The sequence below is a fragment of the Poecilia reticulata genome, linkage group LG9 (assembly GCF_000633615.1).
Source record: "Poecilia reticulata strain Guanapo linkage group LG9, Guppy_female_1.0+MT, whole genome shotgun sequence".
NCBI classification, from domain to species: Eukaryota; Metazoa; Chordata; class Actinopteri; order Cyprinodontiformes; family Poeciliidae; genus Poecilia; species Poecilia reticulata.
Window position 1 is genome coordinate 27,152,513 of NC_024339.1, and position 23,143 is coordinate 27,175,655.

At 40.8% G+C, this 23,143-nt stretch overlaps 3 protein-coding genes across 10 annotated transcripts in view; 1 reads left to right on the top strand and 2 right to left on the bottom strand.

Moving 5' to 3' along the window:
• Positions 1-5,416, bottom strand: part of bmp1a (bone morphogenetic protein 1a) — a 39,076-nt gene extending 33,660 nt beyond the window's left edge. The window contains exon 1 of the mRNA XM_008419015.2: positions 4,602-5,416. Within this exon, the coding sequence (XP_008417237.1) occupies positions 4,602-4,746 (145 nt within the window). The 5' untranslated portion in view covers positions 4,747-5,416. The remainder of the gene's footprint in view (positions 1-4,601) is intronic.
• A 1,549-nt stretch (positions 5,417-6,965) lies between these two features.
• kansl3 (KAT8 regulatory NSL complex subunit 3) lies at positions 6,966-20,194 on the bottom strand. Of its 8 annotated transcripts, XM_008419019.2 has the most exons (23): positions 20,105-20,120; positions 19,966-20,013; positions 18,653-18,870; positions 18,281-18,553; positions 17,980-18,150; positions 17,783-17,873; positions 17,348-17,533; positions 17,116-17,244; positions 16,671-16,787; positions 16,474-16,572; positions 16,121-16,192; positions 15,941-16,015; positions 15,685-15,842; positions 13,990-14,242; positions 13,503-13,659; positions 13,115-13,192; positions 12,718-12,891; positions 11,034-11,121; positions 10,688-10,815; positions 10,189-10,298; positions 9,703-9,901; positions 8,922-9,040; positions 6,966-8,128 (listed from the first exon to the last, which is right to left on the bottom strand). In XM_008419019.2, exons 4-23 carry the CDS (start codon positions 18,487-18,489, stop codon positions 8,123-8,125), a joined length of 2,619 nt encoding a protein of 872 aa, XP_008417241.1. In that variant the 5' UTR covers positions 18,490-18,553; positions 18,653-18,870; positions 19,966-20,013; positions 20,105-20,120; the 3' UTR covers positions 6,966-8,122. The 8 variants fall into 8 exon arrangements, with proteins under 8 accessions (XP_008417241.1, XP_008417240.1, XP_008417239.1 ...); XM_008419018.2 differs by lacking the exon at positions 18,653-18,870 and having other exon boundaries at positions 20,105-20,148; XM_008419017.2 differs by having other exon boundaries at positions 19,966-20,123.
• Positions 20,195-20,697: 503 nt separating this feature from the next.
• Positions 20,698-22,767, top strand: msmbl (microseminoprotein, beta-like). Its single transcript, XM_008419027.1, has 4 exons — positions 20,698-20,803; positions 20,987-21,068; positions 21,171-21,285; positions 21,382-22,767. Exons 1-4 carry the CDS (start codon positions 20,801-20,803, stop codon positions 21,509-21,511), a joined length of 330 nt encoding a protein of 109 aa, XP_008417249.1. The 5' UTR covers positions 20,698-20,800; the 3' UTR covers positions 21,512-22,767.
• The last annotated feature ends 376 nt before the right edge of the window (positions 22,768-23,143 follow it).

Here is a 23,143-nt window from a genome sequence, read left to right on the forward strand (position 1 = left end):
TAGCCATGTATCGAAATTGAACAATTTTACGCTTGACTAGACCTGATCTGTGATTGGCCAACACAGAGGCCCATACTTTCTCTGGTAATTGTGCAAAATGCTAATGTAAGTTTCTATAGACAGTCGAAGTTATTAAAGGTGTGGGTAGTGAATAATTAATAACTAATTACACTGGAATAGTTGCTTAAGGCTCTTCCATATTCCCAATAAATCAATTTAACAATTTCTTGCAATCTAGGGTTGCAAGAAAAGCAACCCTAGATCAGAGCTTTTCTCGTCTCAAATGTTAGCTTGGACCCAGCTGTTTCTTATTTTGAAATGATCCTGTAGAAAACATTTCAAGTTGAGCAAAAAAGCTATAACTTGTCAAACAAAAAGAGCAAAGAATGTATTTGAAAATGCTTTTCAGATGGCTTTAATTTGAACAGATACCTTTGTCCCACAACCTGCAGGATTTTGCTTTGTTTGCAGATTTCCAGGAATGGAGAGAGACACAGCTCTATAACTTTGGCTAGTTTTTGAAAATATTTTATCTTACTATAGAAATTTGAGCTTTATAATAGATTAAATCGCAGCCGTGACTGCAATACACCAAAGGCTGCTTGGAAGGCGAATACATTTCAAGTGCCATGCATTCAAGCTCTGCATGTTAACAATACATTTGAACAATTGGATGGACCCTGAGTGCCCTTCATACCAAATCCTCGGGTCTATTTTAATATCTGTGATGATTAAGCTCATGTTACTGTGATGCAGGAGCAAAGAAAAGTCAGGAAAATGCAGGTTAATTGTAACTTTTAACACTGGCAGGTAGCTTTTTATCTGAAAGCAAAAAAATATATATATTTTATTGTAATTTAGTGTTCTTCGTGAGAAATTGGAATCGGCAAAAACTGCTACTGCCAGGTGAGAGATTAAAATTTATATTTTTAAATAAATGATTTGTAATTGGTCAACACCACACCACTAACCCTGCATCTTCATCCTTTTTAATTTTTTCAAATTTATTGGGACTCAAAAAAGGAAAGTAAACACTTAACCATATTTTAAGCCCAAAGTAGGAACCTAGGGTCTGTGTGTGTGCAGTTCCCCTGTATCAGCCATGCTATTTAAACAATCATCAAAGCTTTCCACAGACAACAAAATTTATCGTTTATGACCAGCAGTGAATGGCGTTAGGAATGACATAAGCTCTGTCTGAAAGGAAAGGCTTGAACCTGCCAGGATCCCTCATGAATGGCCTATACTCACCTCACCTGAGCTGGCATGGCAGAGTGTGGCTGGCCTTGCAAGTCCTTGGCACAAGGTGAATGACTGTCTGTGTGAAGTGCTTTAGCCAATCAGAGAACAGAGCTTAAGGCTTGTGGAAAAAAAAGAAAAAAGCCCTTGCACGAGCGAGGGATGGGATTGTGAGGTTGACCCGTCTGTGGCTCCAGCCACGGCGGCACAGAGGCTCCGATGCACAGGCTCAGCCAGCCCTGTCACAGGAATCTAAAGTATATTGCGATGTCTGCACTTTGAATCGAGACCCGGCCGATTATCATCTGAGCAGAAAAACACAACGAGCATGTCTGCTTCTCATCCATTTTTAATTGTGAAAGTAAGTGGGTCTAATATTAGAGGCTTGTTAGAGTCTTAAATGACTTCCTGGGACACGGCCAAGTTGTGAATTCAGCAAAAACAAGGCATTTTCCACTGGTTTTAGACCTACATTGATTCAATAAGTTTACTCTTAGTGCTCTGCTTGCTTCAGTCAGTGCATCTCTCCATCATGATGGAGATGCAATGCCAACTTGGTAGTTTTAATATTAGGAAATATAATCCTTTCTACTTTGATCTGACAAGCTAACATTTCTCCATATTATTAGCCATTTACTGGTCAATTCATATTTATTCATTTATTTCTCCAAAAGATACACTTCCTCCAGAAAAGCCCATGTCTTCCTCTGCATCCCTTTCCAGTCGGACCTGGTTGGAAAATCTCTAAGAGGTGAATAGGATGTGCTATGAGCAAATACCAAGGAGGTATTCAGAGGCCTGAACTGCCTTAGCTTCATTCAATTAGCTCATTTCAACGAGTAGAAGCAGCGTCCCCTTTTGACGCGGCGGAGCGGAGGCTCTACTCTGAGCTCCAAACCCGATCTCTAAGGCTGAAGACCCCAAAGTTCAAGACAGAATAGCTCTAATCTATAGTCTGACAAAACGGGATTAACTATCCACAACACATGTATGGATGTTTTAAATATCACAGTTTCGAAATTGCAAAAAGTTTCTATTAAGTGCCAGGCTGAGCTGTATTTTTTTTTTCTGACTGTGTAGAATAACGCAGCACGGTCCCTCCCCAAGTGTTGCTGTACACTGATGGTCAGCTGGATGAAAGAAGGCTACAACACTTCAATCGCTGTGAGAAAATTCCTATTCTTGAAAAACAAGGACAGTCGAGGACCTGAAGGAGAATTAAAAATCACTTTTATTAAGGTAATGTTTAAAAAGCTACTGGTTGTATGCAAAGTAACCAACTGTTGGCTGAATAGAGAGACTATTTAACCAGCTAATGTCACCCCTGCGTATTAGTGTTAGTTTCTAAAGAGCAAAATGCCAAAAGGTTATAATATTCAGAAAAAATAAGTACTTGAAAACTGCGACCCTATTTTTTATTATTAAAGTTTGTGTAACTAAATTAAAATAATACATAAACAGAATACATAACCCGAAGTTCATTATGTAACCTTATTTTTGCAGCATTTTTGGTTTTCTTTTTTTTTAAAATAAAAGCATTAGATTTTGTATTATTCAAGATTTTGTATTATCTAATCTCCTCCTAGTCATGCCTTACTTTAGGTAAATAGCCACTGCAAAAAAAAAAAAAAAAATTCCAGGAACAAACTTGAAACCTTAAGCATCAGCTAATTTACACAACAATTAATGAAAAGCTGGTCTCCCACCTCCCCTGAATATAGCATTTCCCTAAGTGGGAGGACTGCAACATGAAATGCTGACCCCTAGTCACAGAGAAAGATCAAACAGACCGAGTACAGCGAGGTGAGACAAATGGGAAAAATAGAAGAGGAAAAAAAAGAAAAAAAAAATCAATAATCCAAGAATGGCCACCATGCACACTCTGTTCTGGATGAATGCTGGAAAAAATAGACTCAGGCAGGAGGAGCTTAGGTCAAGGGTCGGAAGAGATGGACGGATGAAGTTTATATGGGTGACCATCTTCCAACCACCTGCCTGCAGGCGCGCCCTGAGGAAGACCGTGAAAAACAACTGCAGTATGGCGAAATGACGCCCTGGACAAACTGAGCTGTAATTGATGATAACGTCCTTGCCAAGATAAACAGCAGTCACCTCTAGTGATCGTGTAGTGGGAATGTCCCTGCTGAGACACAGAGCTGTAACATCAACAATTAGTCCTAAACTAAATCAGAGAAGAAAAAAAATCAACACTCATCACAGAGAGCATCAAGCACAAGTGTCCGATGAATCTGATCTTCGGCTGACTCAACATAAGCAAAGTAAACGCAGGAAGCAACAACTTAATGACTTGAACATGACACACCGAACAACTGGAGTCTGACCTTTGTCGTGTTTACGCACAGTTGCAATAGTTCCAAAAAGTTTTACGTCCAGCGTATATTCTTGGACAGATGAGGAACGATTTTAAAAAAGAAGAAGAAGAAAAAAAAAAAAAAGACAGTTGGGTAACCGAGTTGGCAGCGTGAAATGTGCTCTGTACTGAGCTGACACATCAAAAAGAAAATTTAAATTCCCAACTGGGAAGTACTTCCAGGACATCAGAGGTCATTTTTGACTGAAGCCAGCTCTCTGTGTCCGTAACCTGAATACTTTTACCAGATGGAAAACACAATCTGCTCAAACTCTCCCCGAAGGGATTTGGCAAGACAGTGAGTTCAGATTACAAAAAAAAGGAGAGGAAAAAAAGCTTACAATGGCATCTCGGGTATCTTTAGGACAATTCAATGGTCTGTCTGCTGGAAGTAGAAGATAAACATGTTTATACTGTGGTGTGCGAGTTAAGAGAATTATGTGTGCATAATATTTAAGCTCCACTGTACTCTGTTTTTTCCCCTCCTCCACTTTTTTTAGAGGCTGTGTGAAACAGACGGTGGGGGAAAAAAGACTATTTGTCCAGAAGGGGGGGTGAAAGGGAGATGAAGTTTTAATATAAAAGTCCAAAAATCATCAGATTTTTAAACAGATCAAGAACCATAAACTGTAAAATCTAGAAGATCTTGACATTTCTCAGAGATAAGGCAGCAACTTTTCAACTAGCACTGAAAACAAAAACTTTTCATGGCTCTGCAGATGAAATCTGAACTCTTTTCAGAAAAAAAAAAAAAAAGTGTTTTCATCCGACGGTTTCAAATGTTTCAAACTGCAGAAACTATGCCATTCACAAAACAATTGCACACAATGTTCTCAAGATCCTGCTAAAAACTACATTCACTGCTGTCATCTCCACTAAAAGCGTTTTCCTGCTCGGTCTGCGCGAGAGGCATGTTTCTACCTTCTCTCAAATGAGGAAAATCTCGTCAAAAACGTACAACACCAAACAGAGAGGGGGGACGAAATCTCACCAGCTTTACAGGGATCCTTGTAGTCGATCGCCTCTGATGTGGCACTGGGCTCCACATAGTAGCCCGGATCAATCGCCTCCAAATCGATCGCCAATATCACGCCGAGACATGATAGAAGAAACAAACACCTCGCCGAGAGATCCATGTTTGTGGTGGGGGGGAGACGGCGAAAGGCGAGGGATAAAGGTAGAGGAAGAGAGAGGGACAGAGGGAAAGACAGAGAGAGAAGAGTGAGTGAGAAACAGACACAGTGAGAGAGAAAAATGGGAGGTTTTTTTTTCTTCTTTTTTTCAGGGGGGGAACGAGATCCCGCCGGGGGGCGGGTTTTAAATCCAGCCCTCTCTCCGGTGTCTTCTTGGCTCTGGGGGCAGTGATTTCTCTCCTCCAGCTGGAGCTGCGGGTTACCGCCTGAGAAACTTTGATGATATGGCAGCAGCTCCACCGGGGCAATGAAAATGCTCCTTCAGTCGGTGATGCCCGGCTGCATTTTTATTGCTACTTTCTTAGTCCATCTGGGAGCCTTGACGAGCGCATAACGGTGGTTCTCCTCATTTTTATAACCATCAACAGCGGTTGCCTCGGAAAAATTTAATTTAGGTCAATAGAAAGAAGCTGAAGTAAATTATATCCAGCTAATGAATGATTTATGGGCTTTGCTGTGACGGCATTTGGTTTTTAAAAGTGTCATATCTCAGAGTTACAATTCCATGGTCTCACGTACTTGAATTAAAGTTTTGGTTATACTCAGCTCCGTCTGCCTTGTTTACTTCCGCACACGATGCGCACTCGGTTCATCCTCGCACGTGCGCCAGCAGTCCCTCACGCTGCCTCACGCACGCGCTCAGACTGCTTGACCTTCCAGGCATTTTTGAAGAATGCAATTAGCGCGCCACCTGTTGGTGTTTTATTAAAACAAATAGACGACGAATTATGAAAATTAAACAAAATAAGGTATGCTGTTAATTTATGCAACTTTAATGCCAACTACCATTATTTTTGGTGATTCTTTTATGACATAGGAAATACTACACACATGGTTGGCTGTTTATTTATTTAATCCACTGAGAAGTTGCAAAAACCTTGGCCTGTTACACTAACCTGGCTTTATTTTGTGCCAATGAAGCTTGCATGTTTTCCACCTTCATACATGTTTTTTTTCCCCACTTCCTACCGCAGTCCATCCATCCATCCATCCATCCATTTTCTTTACACCCTTGTCCCTTGGTGGGGTTGGGAGGGGTGCTGGTGCCTATCTCCACCTAACATTCTGGGCGAGAGGCGGAATACACCCTGGACAGGTTGCCAGTCTGTTGCTCACACCTAGGGACAATTTGGAGAGGCCAATTAACCCAACAGTCATGTTTTTGGACTGTGGGAGGAAACCGGAGTACCCGGAGAAAACCCATGCATGCACAGGGAGAACATGCAAACTCCATGCAGAAAGACTGGGGCCAGGAATCGAACCCAGAACCTTCTTGCTGCAAGGCAACAGCTCTACCAACTGCGCCACTGTGCAGCCCCCTACTGCAGTCCAAAAAGGTTAATTGGTTTATTTATTTATTTAAACTATTTAAATTACTAATTGGTTAATTGGTCTGTCGAAATTGCTCTTGATTGTCTGTCCTGTGTCTTTGTGATGGACTGGCAGCCTGCCCATGGTTTACCCCCAAAGGATAGATGGTGCATATAACGAATGTCTCTGTTTCTTTTATATTTATAGCTAATTGTAATACTTATTACAATTACACTCAGCTACTAATCTTATTCCTACATAGTTTTCCTTCCACCCCATGCTACTTACCAGACAAAATCACAGTAAAATACATTGAAGCTTGTGGTTTTAACGTGGCAAAAGGTGAGAGTACTTTTGCAACGCACTGCATCTAAATGGAACCCCCAACTCATAAAAATTACTTCTGAGAAGTTCATATATCAACATGTTGGATTCCTAAGAAACCCACTATCAGTTACTGGAGCTGATAGTGGTAGCAAAAGTAAACAACGTTTTTCTTAATGTCTGGCACCAGCTTCCTGCACATTTGAGCAAATTCTGAGGCTTTTCATAAGAAGGACGAGACACATTCTTATCTTTATCTTATCTGATTGCTTTTGCTTGGTGGAACTGAAGACAGGAAGTCTGCTGCAATGAGTGCGCTGTATTTATACAGTCTCTGTAAACACAAAATCGTATCCATCCCTCAAAATATAACGCCAGAGTCTCTTTACTTGTTAAACACACAGGAGAAAGTGTTTAGATTGGTCAGGCAAAGCAAATGTTCTCAGAGGGAAGAAACCAGTTCAGTGCAAACAAGAAGGCCAAATAAAATGAATCAATGAAACAGTACAAACCAAATACAACTTAAATGGTGGTTTAAGTGGAACAACGTTTTATGTGAGAGTTTTCCATAGAAACATGTTTAACAACTTTATTTGCGATTATGAACAAATAACATTTGAAATTAGTTTAGCACAAATGCGAAGGTATATCAGAGAAACCACGTAACACAGTCAAAAAATGAATTCTGACATGATGTTCAAAGGCTTGTCTAAATATTCATACCCATACAACTATTCTAATAATTGTCACATTATGACTGCACAGTTGAATGCATTTTGCTGTGATTTCATGAGAATTAGTGACTAAAACAGCATAAACCAGCAAAGTGTAAGGAAAATTATATTTTCATAATTTCTTAAATAAAATTGGGAAAATCACACGTATAGATTATCTTAAAGTAGGAGACCTCTGAAGGAAACCGGATGCACCAAATTTTATTCAGCGGTAATAGTTTAAAGGAGACTGAACAAAAAAATCATGCCACAATTCTACATTTATATTTGTAAGAATCTTTCAAAAACTTCACAACTATTCTGGATTAGTTTGATGTAAAATCTCCGTAAGATGTATCAAAAGTTTGTGAATCACATAACCAATGCTAAGTAGTTGAAGGGGTATAAATACTTTTGCAAGCCAGCCGGAAGAACATTATGCTTTAAGGAATGATGCTGAAACACATCACACCGCAGTGCAACCAACTTTATCAAACAAAAATGTTCAAAATGTTCTGTGACATTCAAACCATCTACAACAAGCTGCGGGAGAACAATAATCTAGGGTTCTGCAAATTGAGAAGTGCATAAAAAAAGCATCAAAGTAACATTTTAGGTTATTTTTATTTGACAATTGCCTTTGTCAGAGCTAATTTACCACAATGCAGGTAGTTTTGTGGCTTACACTGACAATATAATTTTCTCCAGAGAGGATAACATGTGATCAAGTCGTACATCTTGCTGTCAAAATGCCCTACTTAAAAGCACAATGAGGAGGTCTTGTGCTGACGCTCGAATCCCTCTACAAACAGCAATCATGACTCCAAAGCTTCTCCTCCCACCTCAACGGGACACCCCCCCGGAGGACACGAGGCAGCTGTTTTTTCTGCACGACGCAGGGTTTGTGTCCATCACTGCAGGGAGACAGCAGTCGCTGACGCGGCATCATCTTACACAGTGAGCCGAGAGGTTCATTGCTGTGAGAAGGGCACAGTGAAACCCAATGACAAAACTGTTCTGTTCAATCTGCAGGAGCAATCAGTTCACTTCCCTATTTTGCCTTCAAGTGCTTGATGCAATTACGTGAGCCGACATATTCTCACCAAGTGTCGGTTAAAAATATTGGTTTCACAATAATAAAAGAAAAAATCTGAAGTAAAAATGTCGTATCAGCCAATTCTTTACATTTGAAAATAATCATTTCTGCTGCTGTTAAAATAACAATCTTTATAAAACTAACATTTATTGTGATTCCGACACAAACTGAAGCAAATCTACACTAAAAAAACCCCCACTAAATTCAGCAGCAGTTTTTAAGTACTTTTTGTTCAGAATGTTTTTTACTCCTTAAGGAGCAAAAAACTGAGTTTTCACTCTGAGCATGAGTGACGAATGGCACTCCATTAGCGTTTTTGTGTCTGGGAATTATTCAAACATCCCGATTTCCGTCTTTTGGAAGCAAGGAAACACTTTTTTCCACTGGTCCACCAGCAGCTCGCAGGAAAAAGTGAGCAAAGACGACTGCGTGTCAGTTTAATGCAATGTGTTGCAACAACCCAAGTTGAGATTTTATATGTAGACGTTTTGTTTTGTCTTGCCCTGCGTTCAGTCACACGTTTCCAAGAGCAAGTTGTAAATTCACCTCGATACGCTTTGGCACCCCCATTATAAGGCAGACTTATGTTTCTAAATTGGTTTGTACATGCTGATGCACAGGGCAAGATAAAGCCAAGAGGAACTAAAAAGTTTCACCGGGCTCCAGTGACGCACCTTGGGCTCAGCTGATTGAGCTGCTGTCACAGTTTCACCTGCTTGGCTGAAAGCTGCTGCGCTACTCGGCCGTGCTCCACGGAGGGTCACCGTTATAGAAGCCGGGGCTTTCTGCCCTCCTAACAACACACAAATAAAAACCCTGTAACAATAACAACCTAGACATGCTAGTACTCCATATAGAACATAATTGTGCTTTTTGTTTTACCCAAATGGTTAGACAGGAAAACCAAAATAAAAGGAAAACGAGCAGATGAGTTTGATTTCAGTCTTTATTGCAACAGGCACAGGAACTGAATAATGCCACGTGTTAATGTTATTTAACTCAGGTGATTAAAAGGAACAATTCACAGCATGTTACGAGATAATGAGACAAAAACAAAAGAAACATGGGATGATAATTATAACAAATGACTTGCAGCAGGCTGGATTGAATGTTTTAATAAATGTACTAAACGTATCCAACATAATTTTATATTCAATTCTTCAGAATCAAATAATTAGGCAATTTTTCCATAAACATGAGTCCAAATATGCTAGTGATGCGGAGTCAGCTGAACGTGCGACTCTGCAAACTTTCCACCGGTCGACTCCTTCCGAGTAAACCCATCTTCACTCTCATCCACAGAGCCGTCCTCTGTGTCTCTGCAATGCCGTAATCCTCTCTGGTCTAAAAATGTCCTGAACTACTGTTTCCAAAACAGAGAGTGAATGAACTCCCCCCTAACCCCGCCCCCAGGCATTCAACGTGGCCGTCGCGTTTTGGCAGTTCGACACATACCAGCGGTCTGATTGGTGATGTGCGCCAAGCCGGGCAAGCTGCTGGCCAGCTTGGCAAGTCCGCCGTTGGTGAGCAACTGATGGATGGCGGTGGTTTTCGAGATGCTTCCTGTTGTGACCACGGGAACTGCCCGAAGCAGAGCGCTGCCGCCGGTGCTGACTGAGCTCAGGATCGCCTCCTGGGATTTTCCACAAACTGCCTGAGAGAAGAAAGAAAAAAAAAAAAGGAACAAAAAACTTTTGAGAGATTTTCCTCATCAATCCAGCTTCATAGAATCAATTTATTATTAAAATTTCAAATCTTATTAGGGGACAGAAAGACAAAAAAACAAAAATCTGTGAAATAGGACTTGTCTTTTCAGACATTTTGTAAGAGCTTGAGTGTAAGCAAAACTTCTGACAGCAACTGTGGTGGTTTTATTCCAATACAACCTTCTTTGTCATCATTATAATTTGTACAAAGCGTAAAGTTTCTTTCCTCGTGTACCTGAGTGCTGCCTGTGCTTGTTGCTATGGAGGGAAGGTTAGGAGCTTTGGTAACGATCTCCTGCAGACTGAAACTTAGGCCTTGCAGAAGACTGCTGGCGGAAGCCGCCGCTGCAGGGGAAATAAAAGCACAAACAGCAAATACGCAAGTTAAATTTGAAAAAAGCAGACATTAGGACCAAATTAATATTTTTAGAAACCAAAAGGTTAAACACGTAGACAAACACACACAAGCGCAAACGAGGACAATCACGTCCAAAACAGGGGGAAAGGTTTGGATTGGTGACGAGCAGCAATGGCGCAAGAGGTGATCAATGATGATGTTTGCTAAAGTATGTTGCCCTCACACACTGTCCTCATCCAGCGTTCAGAACTGCATTCTGACCCAGGCCAACAGATTACGGTGTGTGTGTGTGTGTGTGTGCTGGAGCTGCCGTGCTGCGTTCTGTTTGCACAGCTGCGTGCAACTGAGCGTGCGAAGCGGGACAAGACAGAGATACCTTGGGCAGTAGCTGGAGCTTGCACCTGGGCTGGTGTGGAGGACACCGACACCATGCAAGGCTGCACGCTGCTGAATGAGCCTGAGCCTGGGGACAGGGCAGCAGACACCTCTGACAGACTACCAGACCTGCAGTGACACACACACCACCAGTCTGCTCAGGAGCTACACCAGTAAAGGGCTGCTTGGCTGTCATTCAGCTCTCGAAATTCTGAGTACCACCTCTCATCGATCCCCTCTGCACCAGACACATTGTCGACCAACAGGGGGGAGGCGTGGACGTGGGTGTAGGTACGCTTAGGGTTTTAGGAGCTCTACGTTGTGCCTGTGAGAGTGGGCAAGCTTACCGCTGGCCTGTGAGGAGTCCAGAAAGCTCCTTGGCACCCGGCACGGTCTGTCCCACTGCCACAGTTAGAGGCTTGCCAGAGACACCCACTGGGAGAAGAGAAACAGACAGAGCCCGAGATCAGGACAGGCAGCTACGGATAGATTTATGAAGACAGTAGATTGACTTTCTGTGAATTATATAACACCGTCATGTTTGTGAAGCACTGTGCTCCACTTCTGTAATATTGCAATACCAAAGAAGAACAACAAAAGAGCTTTGGATCGTGTCATTTTGTCTTGAAATCTAAATGTTAGTCAGTTGCTGGGATTTCTGGTGATTTTATCACTGAATCCCCAAACAACTTCTGAGCCAAGATAAAAAATAAAAACATTTATAGTTTGGATGTTCTGAAAGAATTATCCAAACTATAAATGTCAGGAGAAGTATCAGCAAATTAATAATAAAATGTTGCTTTTTTTTTAAAATAGAAAAGTAAGTACACAAGTTATCAAAAATAAAGATGATAGAGCACCAGAGCAGTATCGTCACAATCTGAAATGATGATGGCGAGGGTTATTAAAAAACTAAATGAAAAAGGTTTTACAAAGGTTTCATAATGGAGATATTGATCCGGACAAAGTGAAGCTTTTAACAGCATATTTCTCAACTGGTAGCTACGGTTGCTATTACTGCAGGACGTGACGAGTCCAGGCTTCAAACTCAGAATGAGAGTTAATGGATCCAAGCATTATCCTAAAGATATTATCATTTAAATGGCGCAGACGTGAAGAACGTGTGGAAAAACTGCTCATTTTCAACTTTGTCTCTACTTGCATGCTGGACTGGCACCCATCACTAACACGCCTTAATGTGATGGTGAGGAAATGAGATTCTCTTCAAAATGACTGTTGGCTCTGGAGGTCTTGAAAAACTCAGATAAAATAAACAGAATGTTCCACAACTTCTTTTAAAATACTTAAACTGTTTTTATCTCCTGTGCAAAAAACGTGTCGTGTTTCAGTGAAAGACACGACTCAAATGGTTGCATTTGATTTTTCTGAACAGGTTTCTGGAGACCTTTTAAGAATGTCAAGTAAAAAAGAAAAAAAAAAAGCAAAGAAAGAAAGTCGGGGTCACAGGTTCACTCTGTTCACCGACAGAAGCCTCACATGGATTCAACCTGTTTAAGAGGCACATTTCTCATAATACTGAACTCTATAAAAAACCCTGTTATGATAAATAATATTGCCCATCACTCTTGCTATTTCACTATTCTCTCTTTTTGTGTCTAAAAATCTGCTGGAGCGCTGCCAATACACCCAGAATGCACTGCGGTGCAACATCTGTGGTCATTCCCTATTATTATATTTCCAAAGAAAATAGAAACTGCAATACATACACACACACTAAAACTTGTCATTTCAACGTGTCCACAAAGTTTATGCCAAATTTAATTTGATTTCAGGGTTTAAAGTGTGCAATAAATAAATACGCAAATTACACATTTATGAATCAAAGTTGATGATTTCAAACAAAGACACTAATAAGTGAAGCTGAACACATGCTGGGAGCGGCGCACGTCACCTGAGATGAATCATTTTCATGATTAAAAACACACAAAAGTTGACACTTTGCTGCAACAGGAAAGCACAAACCAAAACAGCACATTATGTGGAAATATGGATGTTATCCAGATTCTCTACCTTCAGCAGGGCTGATGGCGCCTCCTGCTGACTCACTTTGGGAAACAATGGTAACTTTAATCTTTGCTCTCTTGGAGGCCTTGCTGGGCGTGGGACTGGGTGTCTGCCTCCTCTTGCCGTGAGGGCGTAGTTCGTCTCTGTCCAGGCCTTCCAGCTGATCGCTGGTCACTGGAACTGCAGGGGCAAAGAAGCATCAATACACAAAGACAGAAGCACTGAATCAGTCTGAGTTAATAAGGGTTTAACTCCTTTGCCAGCCAAAGTATGATCATTTTCACCTCTCTTTTGATTATAATACATTTCTATATATTCTTGCACTTTATTTAAACTAAGTGGAAGAGAAAAGACCAGAAGACAGGAAAGAAGAGGAGAGGAGGAGAGATAGATAGATACTTACCAAAAATACAAGGAGGGGTGCCGGGAGGAAGATTTTTCCTCACAAGCATGTTTTGTTTCATAAAAGCAGCAAACTGAGCTGGAACGAATCGGAAAAAAGCCAGAAAGGAAAGTTGCAGAAGGAGAGGAGACAAAGAGGATGAGAGGAAAGCAATTTCAGTCACGTTCCATCTCACCCCCGTCGGATGTCGTGACACGATAAAACGCGCTGCAATCGTTTTCACATCTCGCATACCACAGCGTCTGCTCGCGCAGAGTTCAACCAAAGTTGAGGCGATTAGCTTCCAAAAATGTTTAAACAAAGGGAGGGTTGTTTATGCTCAGGTACCAGGAATGTGAAAGCTTACAGAGCGTTTTTTAATGCATCCAGAGTTGGGAGATTAGCTAACCTTGAGCCTGCTTGTGTGTGAGCACGGTGCCAGAGCGCTGCATGTGCGTCTTGAGGAGCTGCGTGGCTGTGATCAGGCTGGACTTTTGTGCTGGAGACAGACCAGACGTCTTCGGTTTGGGGCTGGAAGTGGGGCTGCTGCAGACGCTGGACAAATCCTGAGACAACAGAAGAGATGCGCCACAACTCTGAGTCAACTGAAATATCCAGGATTTATTATTTTATATAGATATATAGACGAAAACTGAAGCTAGTTATCAATTTTTACACACCTCTGTTGCAAGTGACCAACAACAGCGCTTCCTAGTAAATTATTTAACTGTAAATTATTTATCTTGGCTTGTGGGTCTGGTGGACCTGCTGCATTTTACCGTTGTCCCCCCCCCCTTCCCCCCTTCCCCCAAAATTGTTCAAAATGTTTCCATTAAACAAATTTATTTCTGTAATTCCAATTTGTGCAATTTAATGGTCACAGGATTGTAACAAACCTCTGAACCCGAGGGTGAAATGGGAACTCTAAGAGCCGGAGACGAAGGTCGACCTCTCTCCACGTCAAAGGGAAGCTCCCGTCGAGGCCGCTTCTTCTTCTCCGTGTCCAGGTCTCTCATCTCTCCGGAGCCGTGACCGTGGCCCTCTGCCCGGGTCAAGACACCTGACAGAAAGTCAGCTATCTCATCCTGAATGCAGCGGTCCACCATAGTCTGCGTCAAACCTTCCGACTTCATCTTTGCCGAATTGATTCTGTGGAGAAATTCATGGATTTTTTTTTTTTTTTCCAAAAACAGAAAGTGACATCCAAGGTGCAGCCACTTCAACTCCTCACAGTCTCTTTGCCTCACATAAAGTACTGATGTTTTCTTTTTTCAAAGAAAAATTACATTTATTTAGTGGAGAAAAGCTTGATAACTTGCATGCATGAACCTGCAACGTGAGGCTTATTGAATCTCTTTTCAGACATCAGCTGAGACTTCTCAGCAAGAGAAAAATAAACCCAAGCTATTCTGCCGCCTCTGTTCTCTTTGGCGATTCTTCCACAGACCAAACTGAGCCAGCTCTGTGCTGCTTACACGCAAAAATGTTGGCGTGTAGAGCAACTGAATCACCGCAACATCAGGAGAAGCCTGTTCCAACAATACACCGAGACGGCGTACAAACCAGCACATTAACGCCCTCCCAATGAAGCAGCAGCGAAAATCAATGACTGGAGCGCTGCTGCTGCTTCAGCCGAGCAAAAATCAGAAGGAAAAACTGCGAGCGAGCGCCTCGCCTTCACGGACACACAAGAAGTTCAAACGGAGCTTTGTTTCACCTTTACGGCGCTACTTTGTCCTGATCCCAGATCAGCTATTTGGGATTATAAAGTATTCACCCGGATTCCTAAAACTGTTCCCATTTAAAATGACCTGGGGCCCAGTTTAAAATCCTATAGAAGTGACGTGACCTCTTTTAATCCCCATTTTTCAATATACGTGTTCATCTGTTAGCAACTGAGGAAGCAATACAATCGGTGAGTTAGGCAAAATCTGATGAGTTGTCAAGTAAAAAGATGATCAGCTGAATGTTAATCGATGCTAAAGCCCCTCTTTTCACAAAATAAAGGTCAGAGTAAAACATGTCTCTTAGAAAATTAAATGTGAAACTCTGGGAACTCTTTCATTTTCCAGACTTTTCAAGATTACATAGATTAATAAATAACATGTTGTTCTTGACAGACTGTGATAAAAGACCACGTACTTTCAATAGCAAAGCGATAAACAACAGTATGTGAGCAGATAAAATGCAGAACTGCATAAAATATTGCAACACCGCCATCAGTATGTGCAATATTAATATCGCGGCGGTCTGGACCAATATATTCCAGGTGTGCATGTCGATGTAATTTGCAGTTTCACAGCAGGAGACGCCCACATTTAACAACATTGACAGAAAGTGCTTGAAAAATCTTCTTTAAAAATTAAAATCTCTTGATGCTGGTATATCTTCACGTCAACTGCTGCATATTTTGTCAAAGAGTCGTGCACTGATACCACCGGCTCCCCGCATTGTGACTCTCCAAGCTCAGAACATAACAGAGAGAGAATTTTAAGTTTTACGTCAAGCTGCCTCTGTAGGTGCAACAGAACCAGTAAGCTTTTAAACCGGCTCTTGCACCAGTTTAAACCTTGCTCAGGACGGCGACCGACCTGAGGTTGTCGTCTGCTCCTCCGACCACCACCAAGCTGTTGTCAGCCCTCAGCTTCTCTCTGAACTCCTCCATGCCGTCTGTGGTGCACTGCAGCGCGTTCTGCCCAACCACAAACAACACGGGGGTCTTCATGTCCAGCAGCGGGTCGTCCACGTCCTGCAAACCAGCGACACGCCAGCGGCTCGTCACAGACCCGAATTCAAGCTGAAGGTCACACTTTTTAACAGCGAGTAGGAGGACAGCTGAGGTCTCACCCCTCTGGGCCCGTTGACCGTTAGGAGCGGAAAGCCGAGACACACGACAGCCGTCAGATACTCCATGAGGGACACCTGGCAGAAAATGGGTTCAAGTTTTTATTTAGAAAAGAAAAACAAAACAAAACACAAGTTTCCATGTGATGATGCATGATCGTGATACAATTATCCAACTCTTACATGACAAGCGATAAGCGCACCGGCGTTCCAGCCGACCAGGATGATGGGCTTGTGTGGGAAGTGACTATGAACCTGTCGGACAAAGTTTACGGAATAATATCACTACAAACATTTTACAACGCATGTGGATTTGCACACTTGGTGAACTGCCAAATTATTCTTATCCTGACTTTAGAGCCATAGATTTTATCAATAAATACAAGGATTTTGTTAGGCTAGTTATAATATTTACAAACAAAAAACAACAACTTCTTAAGATGATATTTTTATAGGCATAATTATTTTTAACGTACATCTTAAAAACACCCTTAGGAAACAACCACACAGTGATAAACACACATATAAAGACACACCTCCATGACTTTGGCTCTGACCGTCCCCAGCATGTGCTCCAAACACTGTGTGATTCCAATATTGGCCCCACTGTTCACATGAGTGTGCACCGGGATCACCTGCAGTAAAAACGGCACTCATTAAAACTTCTATCTGCAAGGAAAATAAAATGACTTCCATTCCAAATAGAAAACTAGAACAGAGGGAGATTTTCGACCTTTCCCAGGCAGGAGAGCTGAGACTGCCAAAACCTCATTCTCCGCGAGGTGGAGAGAGCCGGATTTGTTGGGCTGGACGGCGCGATGAGAATCAGAGGAGAGCCAGGAAGCTTGCACTGCAACATACAGATGGAAGGAGAGTGGCTCGAGTCACATCTGTCTGAGCAATATGCTGCGTCTCACGGTCTTAGTCAAACGTTAGTTTTTTTTCATACAAAATTGTTGTAAAATACATTTAAGTTAAAAACCAGGACTGTTTGATGTAGGGTAAATATGCAATAACAATAATAAATAAAAAGTCGCTGCTAGAAGATTTCTGACTCAACAAGCGTAGGAAAAACTTGGTTGTAATTTATTCAAGATTTGACCACAACATACAAAAAAAAACAAACAAAAAAAACACATCCAATAAATGTTTCCTTTGTCATTAGTCGTGGTTTTTACCGGTTTGTTCTGCGACAGAACTCCAACAGCAGGATCCCAGGGACGCTTCAGCAGCAGAGACAAAGCCTCCGCACTGGGAGCTCCAGTCTTTGCAGACGGCAGTAGCATTCTGTCGATGAGCGTCGGCAGCTTAGCATAAACAGACAAATCAAAATTTAGCTCCCTGATCAAGCAAGGTAATGAAATATTACACACACCGGCTCTCGGTGTTCGTTCAGTGACTAAATCATACCTTGGTTTTCAAAGTCTGCAGCACATCCAGGTAAGCAGCGAGCATGGGGAGGCTCAACGACTCGATCAGCGTGGTGTGCAGCCACTGCGTCAGCTTGGTTTCCCAGTTCACGCTGGCGAGCGCGTGCCGCACCTTCCTGGCACACTTGTCTACTGCTATCCTCCGCAGAATGGGCTCGTTGGAAGCCTGAAATACACGGATGAAGAAAAAAACGTGTCTTTACTGATCCAAGTGCAACATTGCTGGGTCTTTCATCTAAATACCAAATCCAGAAAAACGTATCAACTTTTACTCACAGAAAACTGAAGGCGATTAAAATATTCAAGCACAGAAAGAAAAAAAAACAAAAAAACATTTTGATGCTTTCCACACACATTAACCGCCTAGAGTTGAAAACTAATAGAAAACAGCAGCGAAAAAAAAAAAAAAAGTTACATTTTCATTGGCCAGTCGTGCCAGTCTTTCTCCCTGTAGAGCTTTAAGGACTTTGTTGAACAACTTGTTCTGGGTCACTGACCAGCCCGTCCTGAAAAGGAAAAACCATCTCAAAACACTGACCTGCTGATAGGTGTGTTAAGACTTATGAGCTTCAAATATTGCAGTAGAAGTGGCCAATAAGCATGTTTGGTTACTTGTTTATATGTTCCTCCCAGTCATCTGGAGGTGGGGGGCCGTCGGCGGCTGTTCGAGCAAACAGGACATGCCTCTCACACTCCTTCATCACACTCAGAGCCTTCTGGTTATCATACAGGGGAACAGGTGTTGGTGTGACCGTTTCCACATCTATTAGGGAATCCGAGTCTCTGTGCGGGAGAAAACGATAAAGGAATCGTACGAGGAACAGTTTAGAAACGATCCGCCCTTTAGAGTAAAACAGAAAAGTAGCCACGCGTCTGTTTCCTTAGAACACTTAAAAACTGTTTTTATACTCACGATAAAGCCTCAGGCTGACGACGCGGCGTCACAAACAGCGTTCTTGTGGGCCGAGCGCTGCTAGCATCGGGGTGAGCGTTCCACGGTTTGGCGTAGCTGTGGTCCAGAAACACCAGGTCCAGCTCGCGTTCGTAGGCCGACAGCTGGAAAAGCAAAGACGTGCCCATCTTGCGTGCGGATGACTGCAAGTCCTTATCCCCGCGGTGCATCTTCTACCTGAGCCACGCCCGGCCCGAAACAGACCCCAGCCACTGGTGGGGCGTCTAGATGAATCTGGAAAAGGAGGAGCAGGAGAGCATTTAGAGATGCTTGAAGACATAAGAAAATAACTTTTCTCTTGTTTTACTGCCTACTGAGGAATCAATGTCATACTTTGTGTTTTGCAAAGTTATGCACTATTCTCCTCACTGTGATGGCTTCTGAGGGAGAATTCCTCTGTGACTTTTCAGAAACCAGTCAACAATCTTGTTTTACCCAACCCAGCGTTACTGCTCCTCTCACCGAAAGAGGTGAAATCTTGTTTACAGGTTTCACCTCTTATGTTGGTTGATTTATCCCAACTGCATCGGCAGTGTTCAATGTGACGTACACTGAAAAGCAAATTAATGCAAAATAAATTACATTCATTTGAAACCACAAAAAGTATCTTACAAAAGTAAGATACCTCATCTGGTCATATTGGAGGGGAAACAAATAAAATGGAGGTGACTATAGAGGAATTAGTGCAGATTTAGATCATATAATAATGTGAACGTGAACAGACCCAATTGGAGATTGTCCCACTAAGAGATAAGTTACTTTTAGCAAGTTTCCAAGCACTTTATTGGCAAATATGCTAAATAATAATAGGTAGTCTAGTACTGAAGTTTCTATTCAACAAAATCACATTAGATTTTTTTCAAAGCTTGAGAAAATTTTTAATAAAGTAAATGTTCAACTCCATAGGCTTAAATGTAAAGTTGAGAAACGTAAATTAATACAGAATTTTTGCCTTGAAGATGCAGTGGCTGTCCTAGTTTTGAACCTTGTGTCGTGATCATTGGTAAAATATAATACACACACGTCGTATTTATTGCATGCATAAAGCTATATGTATTTTAGCTAATATATTATTTATAACTTTATGCTTTATAATGGATGTGATTTTTTTAAACTACCATGCTGTCAACCCTGCATTTGTGGAGGACAACTAAACACTGAATCCATAGCTTCAAAAATTATGCATGGAATCTTGTCGACCCAGAATATTTTTCGCTATTCGTGCTCATGTGTCAATAACCTAGCACATAAAAGCTCAAATTACAAAAATGTCCGGTCTGTATGTTGATCTGAGAATGCTTCGTCCGCGAAGAAGCAGTGAGCGGGATTAAGATTAAAAAAAGCTAAAAAGGTTAAAGTAGTAAAACAAAACACAAACTGAGAAGACAATTGTCATAATAAATACAGCTTCAGTCACTGCACGTAAACTTAATTGAGTTTTGTGTAACATTAAATAAATCATGATGACCCCCACCGAACAATATCGCATTATTGGTTTTAGTAAATATTTAACACTACAAAACATTATTAGCTTTAACAGGCTAAAGACACTGAGGGCGGAGTGGGTTGGCCTAGCAGAAGGATGTTAGCATAGCAAGCTAAAAGCAAATACGTAAGACGTCGTTAGAGCTTTCAGTGAAATATACCTCCTCATCTGATTAGATCATCTTTGTCGGTATGACTTCAGACCGCCTCTGAGCCGAGTAAGTAAAAAAGAGGTTTGTATTAAACAATATGATGAAAATGTTGCAAGCAACATAAAACCACTCTGCGTAAAGCCCTTACTTCCTTTTGTTGTCTGGTTTGTTGCCTTGTCCCGCTACAATTCTCCCCCTTTTCCTCGCACTGAAAACAGGCAGGACAGAAGAAGCTGAAATGTACCCAATATGGCAACCCTATTTGTGGCGCCTCAGAGAGTGACGCAAAACATGGACTGGATCACTGCAGTGAATCATAAAGCTGGAAACTGGTTAAAAATACAAAAAAGTAATACTAATTAAACGGACTGTTTATTTTTTCAATAAATAAATAAAACAGGGTAATTAGAGGGCCATACCATTAAAACAAGTAAGAAATGTATCGTCATTTTTTTAATTTATCACAATAGTAGCATCAAATATTCTGATAAAATTCCAAGTCCTCATCGCCCACCTCTACACACACCATCTTAAAACAATCACACCTACTTCTAAACATGCACAGACACCAAAAAGTTGAAGGTCATACAACTACAAAATTGAGCTCAAGCAGTTAACAGAACAACCCTCCCAAAAAATATTTTGCACATTTTGTTTTTTATTCATTTTTTTTCCCCAAGGGGCTTTGACCCTTTCCAGTAAATGAAGTAAACACTCCTCTATTGATGTTTGATTCCAAAGGTCCCTGCAAACACAGTATTTAAAAGACACAGTCCTCAAAGGAGATTTCAGCATATTTTTTTCTTTACCTGGACAGAATCCAAGCTGACAAATCAGAGTCACAATGGTAAGTTTTATTTAACAATTTGCATTGACAGTTCCTTGTGAGGGTTTTTAAAACTCTTGTTTTTTAATGAATTGTTTGCTTGAACTTTAAATGTGCACGCATACATAAAAGGATTGATTATATTTACATAAAACATTTATTCAGTTGCTTATAAAAGTGCACTGTGTGTTCTTAAATCTAAAGAAATATTTGGCGCTGGCTTTGCTGCTCTGTGTCCTGATGTCGCTGTCAGACTCTCAGTGCATTTTCAAACTCAGGACACCTGGTAAAACGAAACATTCACAGAATACTTATGGATGGTGCTTATGATAAGGTTTCTTTGCTTTAAACACTCATATCGGCTTTGCTTTTCCCTTTTACGGTGCAGAAAGAGAAAATCAGACCCATTGCCAGGATGAAGTGGATTTGACATGGCATCCTAAAAAGACAAAATGGAGGAACAGTGTGTGTCAAGATTGTACTTGTGATCAATGTTGCTATGGGTACGTGCAAAAAATCTCTTATGATATTGTGAATGTAAAAGAACAGTTAGATTTACAAACAGTTCATTGTTTCTTCTGCTTGCCGTCTGATTTCAGGTACGCAACTCCAACAAGATTCCCTGAAGATTGTGTTTCTGTTTTTGACCCAAAGGCATGCCAGTATGTTGTCCACAAGAAAGACGACCCATCCGTGCTCTGTCCCATTTTTGGTGCTGTAGGAAAATAATGCAATTATTGATCCGGTTGATCTAAACATTCTAATAATGGTTTTATGAAATGCTAAGAAGATCCTTTAATCTGACTTTGTAAAGGACCTTCACATGCCTACAGAATAAAAACAGAATACAAAAAATGTACTTGTGACAATTTACACATTTCAGCTCAGCATGGTTGTTATGTGTTTGCACAAATACATAATCTAACTATTGGTTCAAATATTTACTCAAGGCTGACTGTTTCATCTCCAAAAGTGACAAAGTGACAAACGATTTCAAGAGATTTAACCTGTGGTGTCCAAAACTTTTGCCAGGAGTGCCAAAAATATCAAGTTGAAAGGGATCATTGGCCAAAAATGCTAGCTAAAATAAATTACTGTAAATTATTGTTTTAATCTAACAGTAAGCTAAATGTGCCATATATTAATGAAACAAAGTAATTTGAATATATGATAACAGTAGATCCACAATAGTGTAATTTCATTTGGGTTTATTGTCTTCTCTTTTGGTTTAAAAAACTTTAGTTTATGCCCATCTACAAAAACACTGATCATTTTTTGTCTAACTGTGTTTAGATAGATAGGCGCACCTAGGTCTGCTTTGCTGAATGTTTGTGGTCCAATATATTTAAAAAAAAAACTAGGAAAAGGAAAACAACAGCTTCAGTTTTAGTAAATCATTGATTAGCAGTGGCAGCCAGATCAAGGCTGAAAGGACACGGCAAAGTCATTTTTACACTCATCTCTGTGGGTCTAGTGTGTTTTTCATTCCTAATAAACAGGGAGAACCATATAGTGTATTTCTTTCAATGTAAGCATTTGGTGTTTGCAGTGAATAAGTAAGTTATTCTGTGAATTAGTGAGACATGAATATGAAAAAACATATTTAGGAGAATTTAGTTCGACCTTATATTAATGAAAGTGGGAACAAATATTCACAGATACTATGTGCCTTTTTCTGTAGATTCAGTGGTTTTCACCTTAAAAAGGGAAATACAGAAATGTGGTTGCAGCTGGAGTGCCAGCTGCTAAAATGAGGTAATCCAGCTATTGCTTCAGATATTTGAAAGGAAGGAAGTAAAAAAGAAACTATAGAAATTCATACCACAGACACCAATGTTGATCATGCAACTGATACAAACATGCTATATTTTGCAATTTACAAGAAAACCTATGAAAGAAAATATATATTTTAATTTACACAAGGAGTAAATAAGCCACAGTATGTGCTGTTGAAACCAGAAGTTTAAATAAATAAAATAAAAACACACTATTTTTCTTTTTTTTTCCCCTCACTGTCTGCATGAAGTTAAATCAGGCCAAACTAATCTTGTTTCATTCAGAAACAATATTTTTTTTTGTCGAATTCCACAATAAAGAAAAACATGTGTCAGTTTTTTTTATTAATGTTAAAATTCAGAAGTTTACATACATATGAACTTCATTATGACTGTCTGAGTTTCAAACTGTCACATCGACATTTTCTTTCATCTATGTTTTAGTCATTTCCTTGTAAGTGTGTTTCATCATTGAATATCCAGATCCTGTAACGTTCAAGTAAACGAGGCAGAACCCAACACGCAGCCAAGACAAGGGGATGGTTACCGAAAGGTTTATTAGACACAAAGCGATGGTGTTGAAGTG

Coding starts and splice junctions, on each gene's coding strand:
- msmbl (XM_008419027.1), top strand. Junction 21,069..21,170: donor TTTCAAACTCAGGACACCTG/GTAAAACGAAAC, acceptor TTTACGGTGCAG/AAAGAGAAAATCAGACCCAT. Junction 21,286..21,381: donor TGTGATCAATGTTGCTATGG/GTACGTGCAAAA, acceptor GTCTGATTTCAG/GTACGCAACTCCAACAAGAT.
- kansl3 (XM_008419020.2), bottom strand. CDS start 18,489: ATGCACCGCGGGGATAAGGACTTGCAGTCATCCGCACGCAAGATGGGC. Junction 17,534..17,782: donor CACGACTGGCCAATGAAAAT/GTAACTTTTTTT, acceptor CGTGTATTTCAG/GCTTCCAACGAGCCCATTCT. Junction 14,243..15,684: donor GGAGCAGACGACAACCTCAG/GTCGGTCGCCGT, acceptor ATTTCTCCACAG/AATCAATTCGGCAAAGATGA.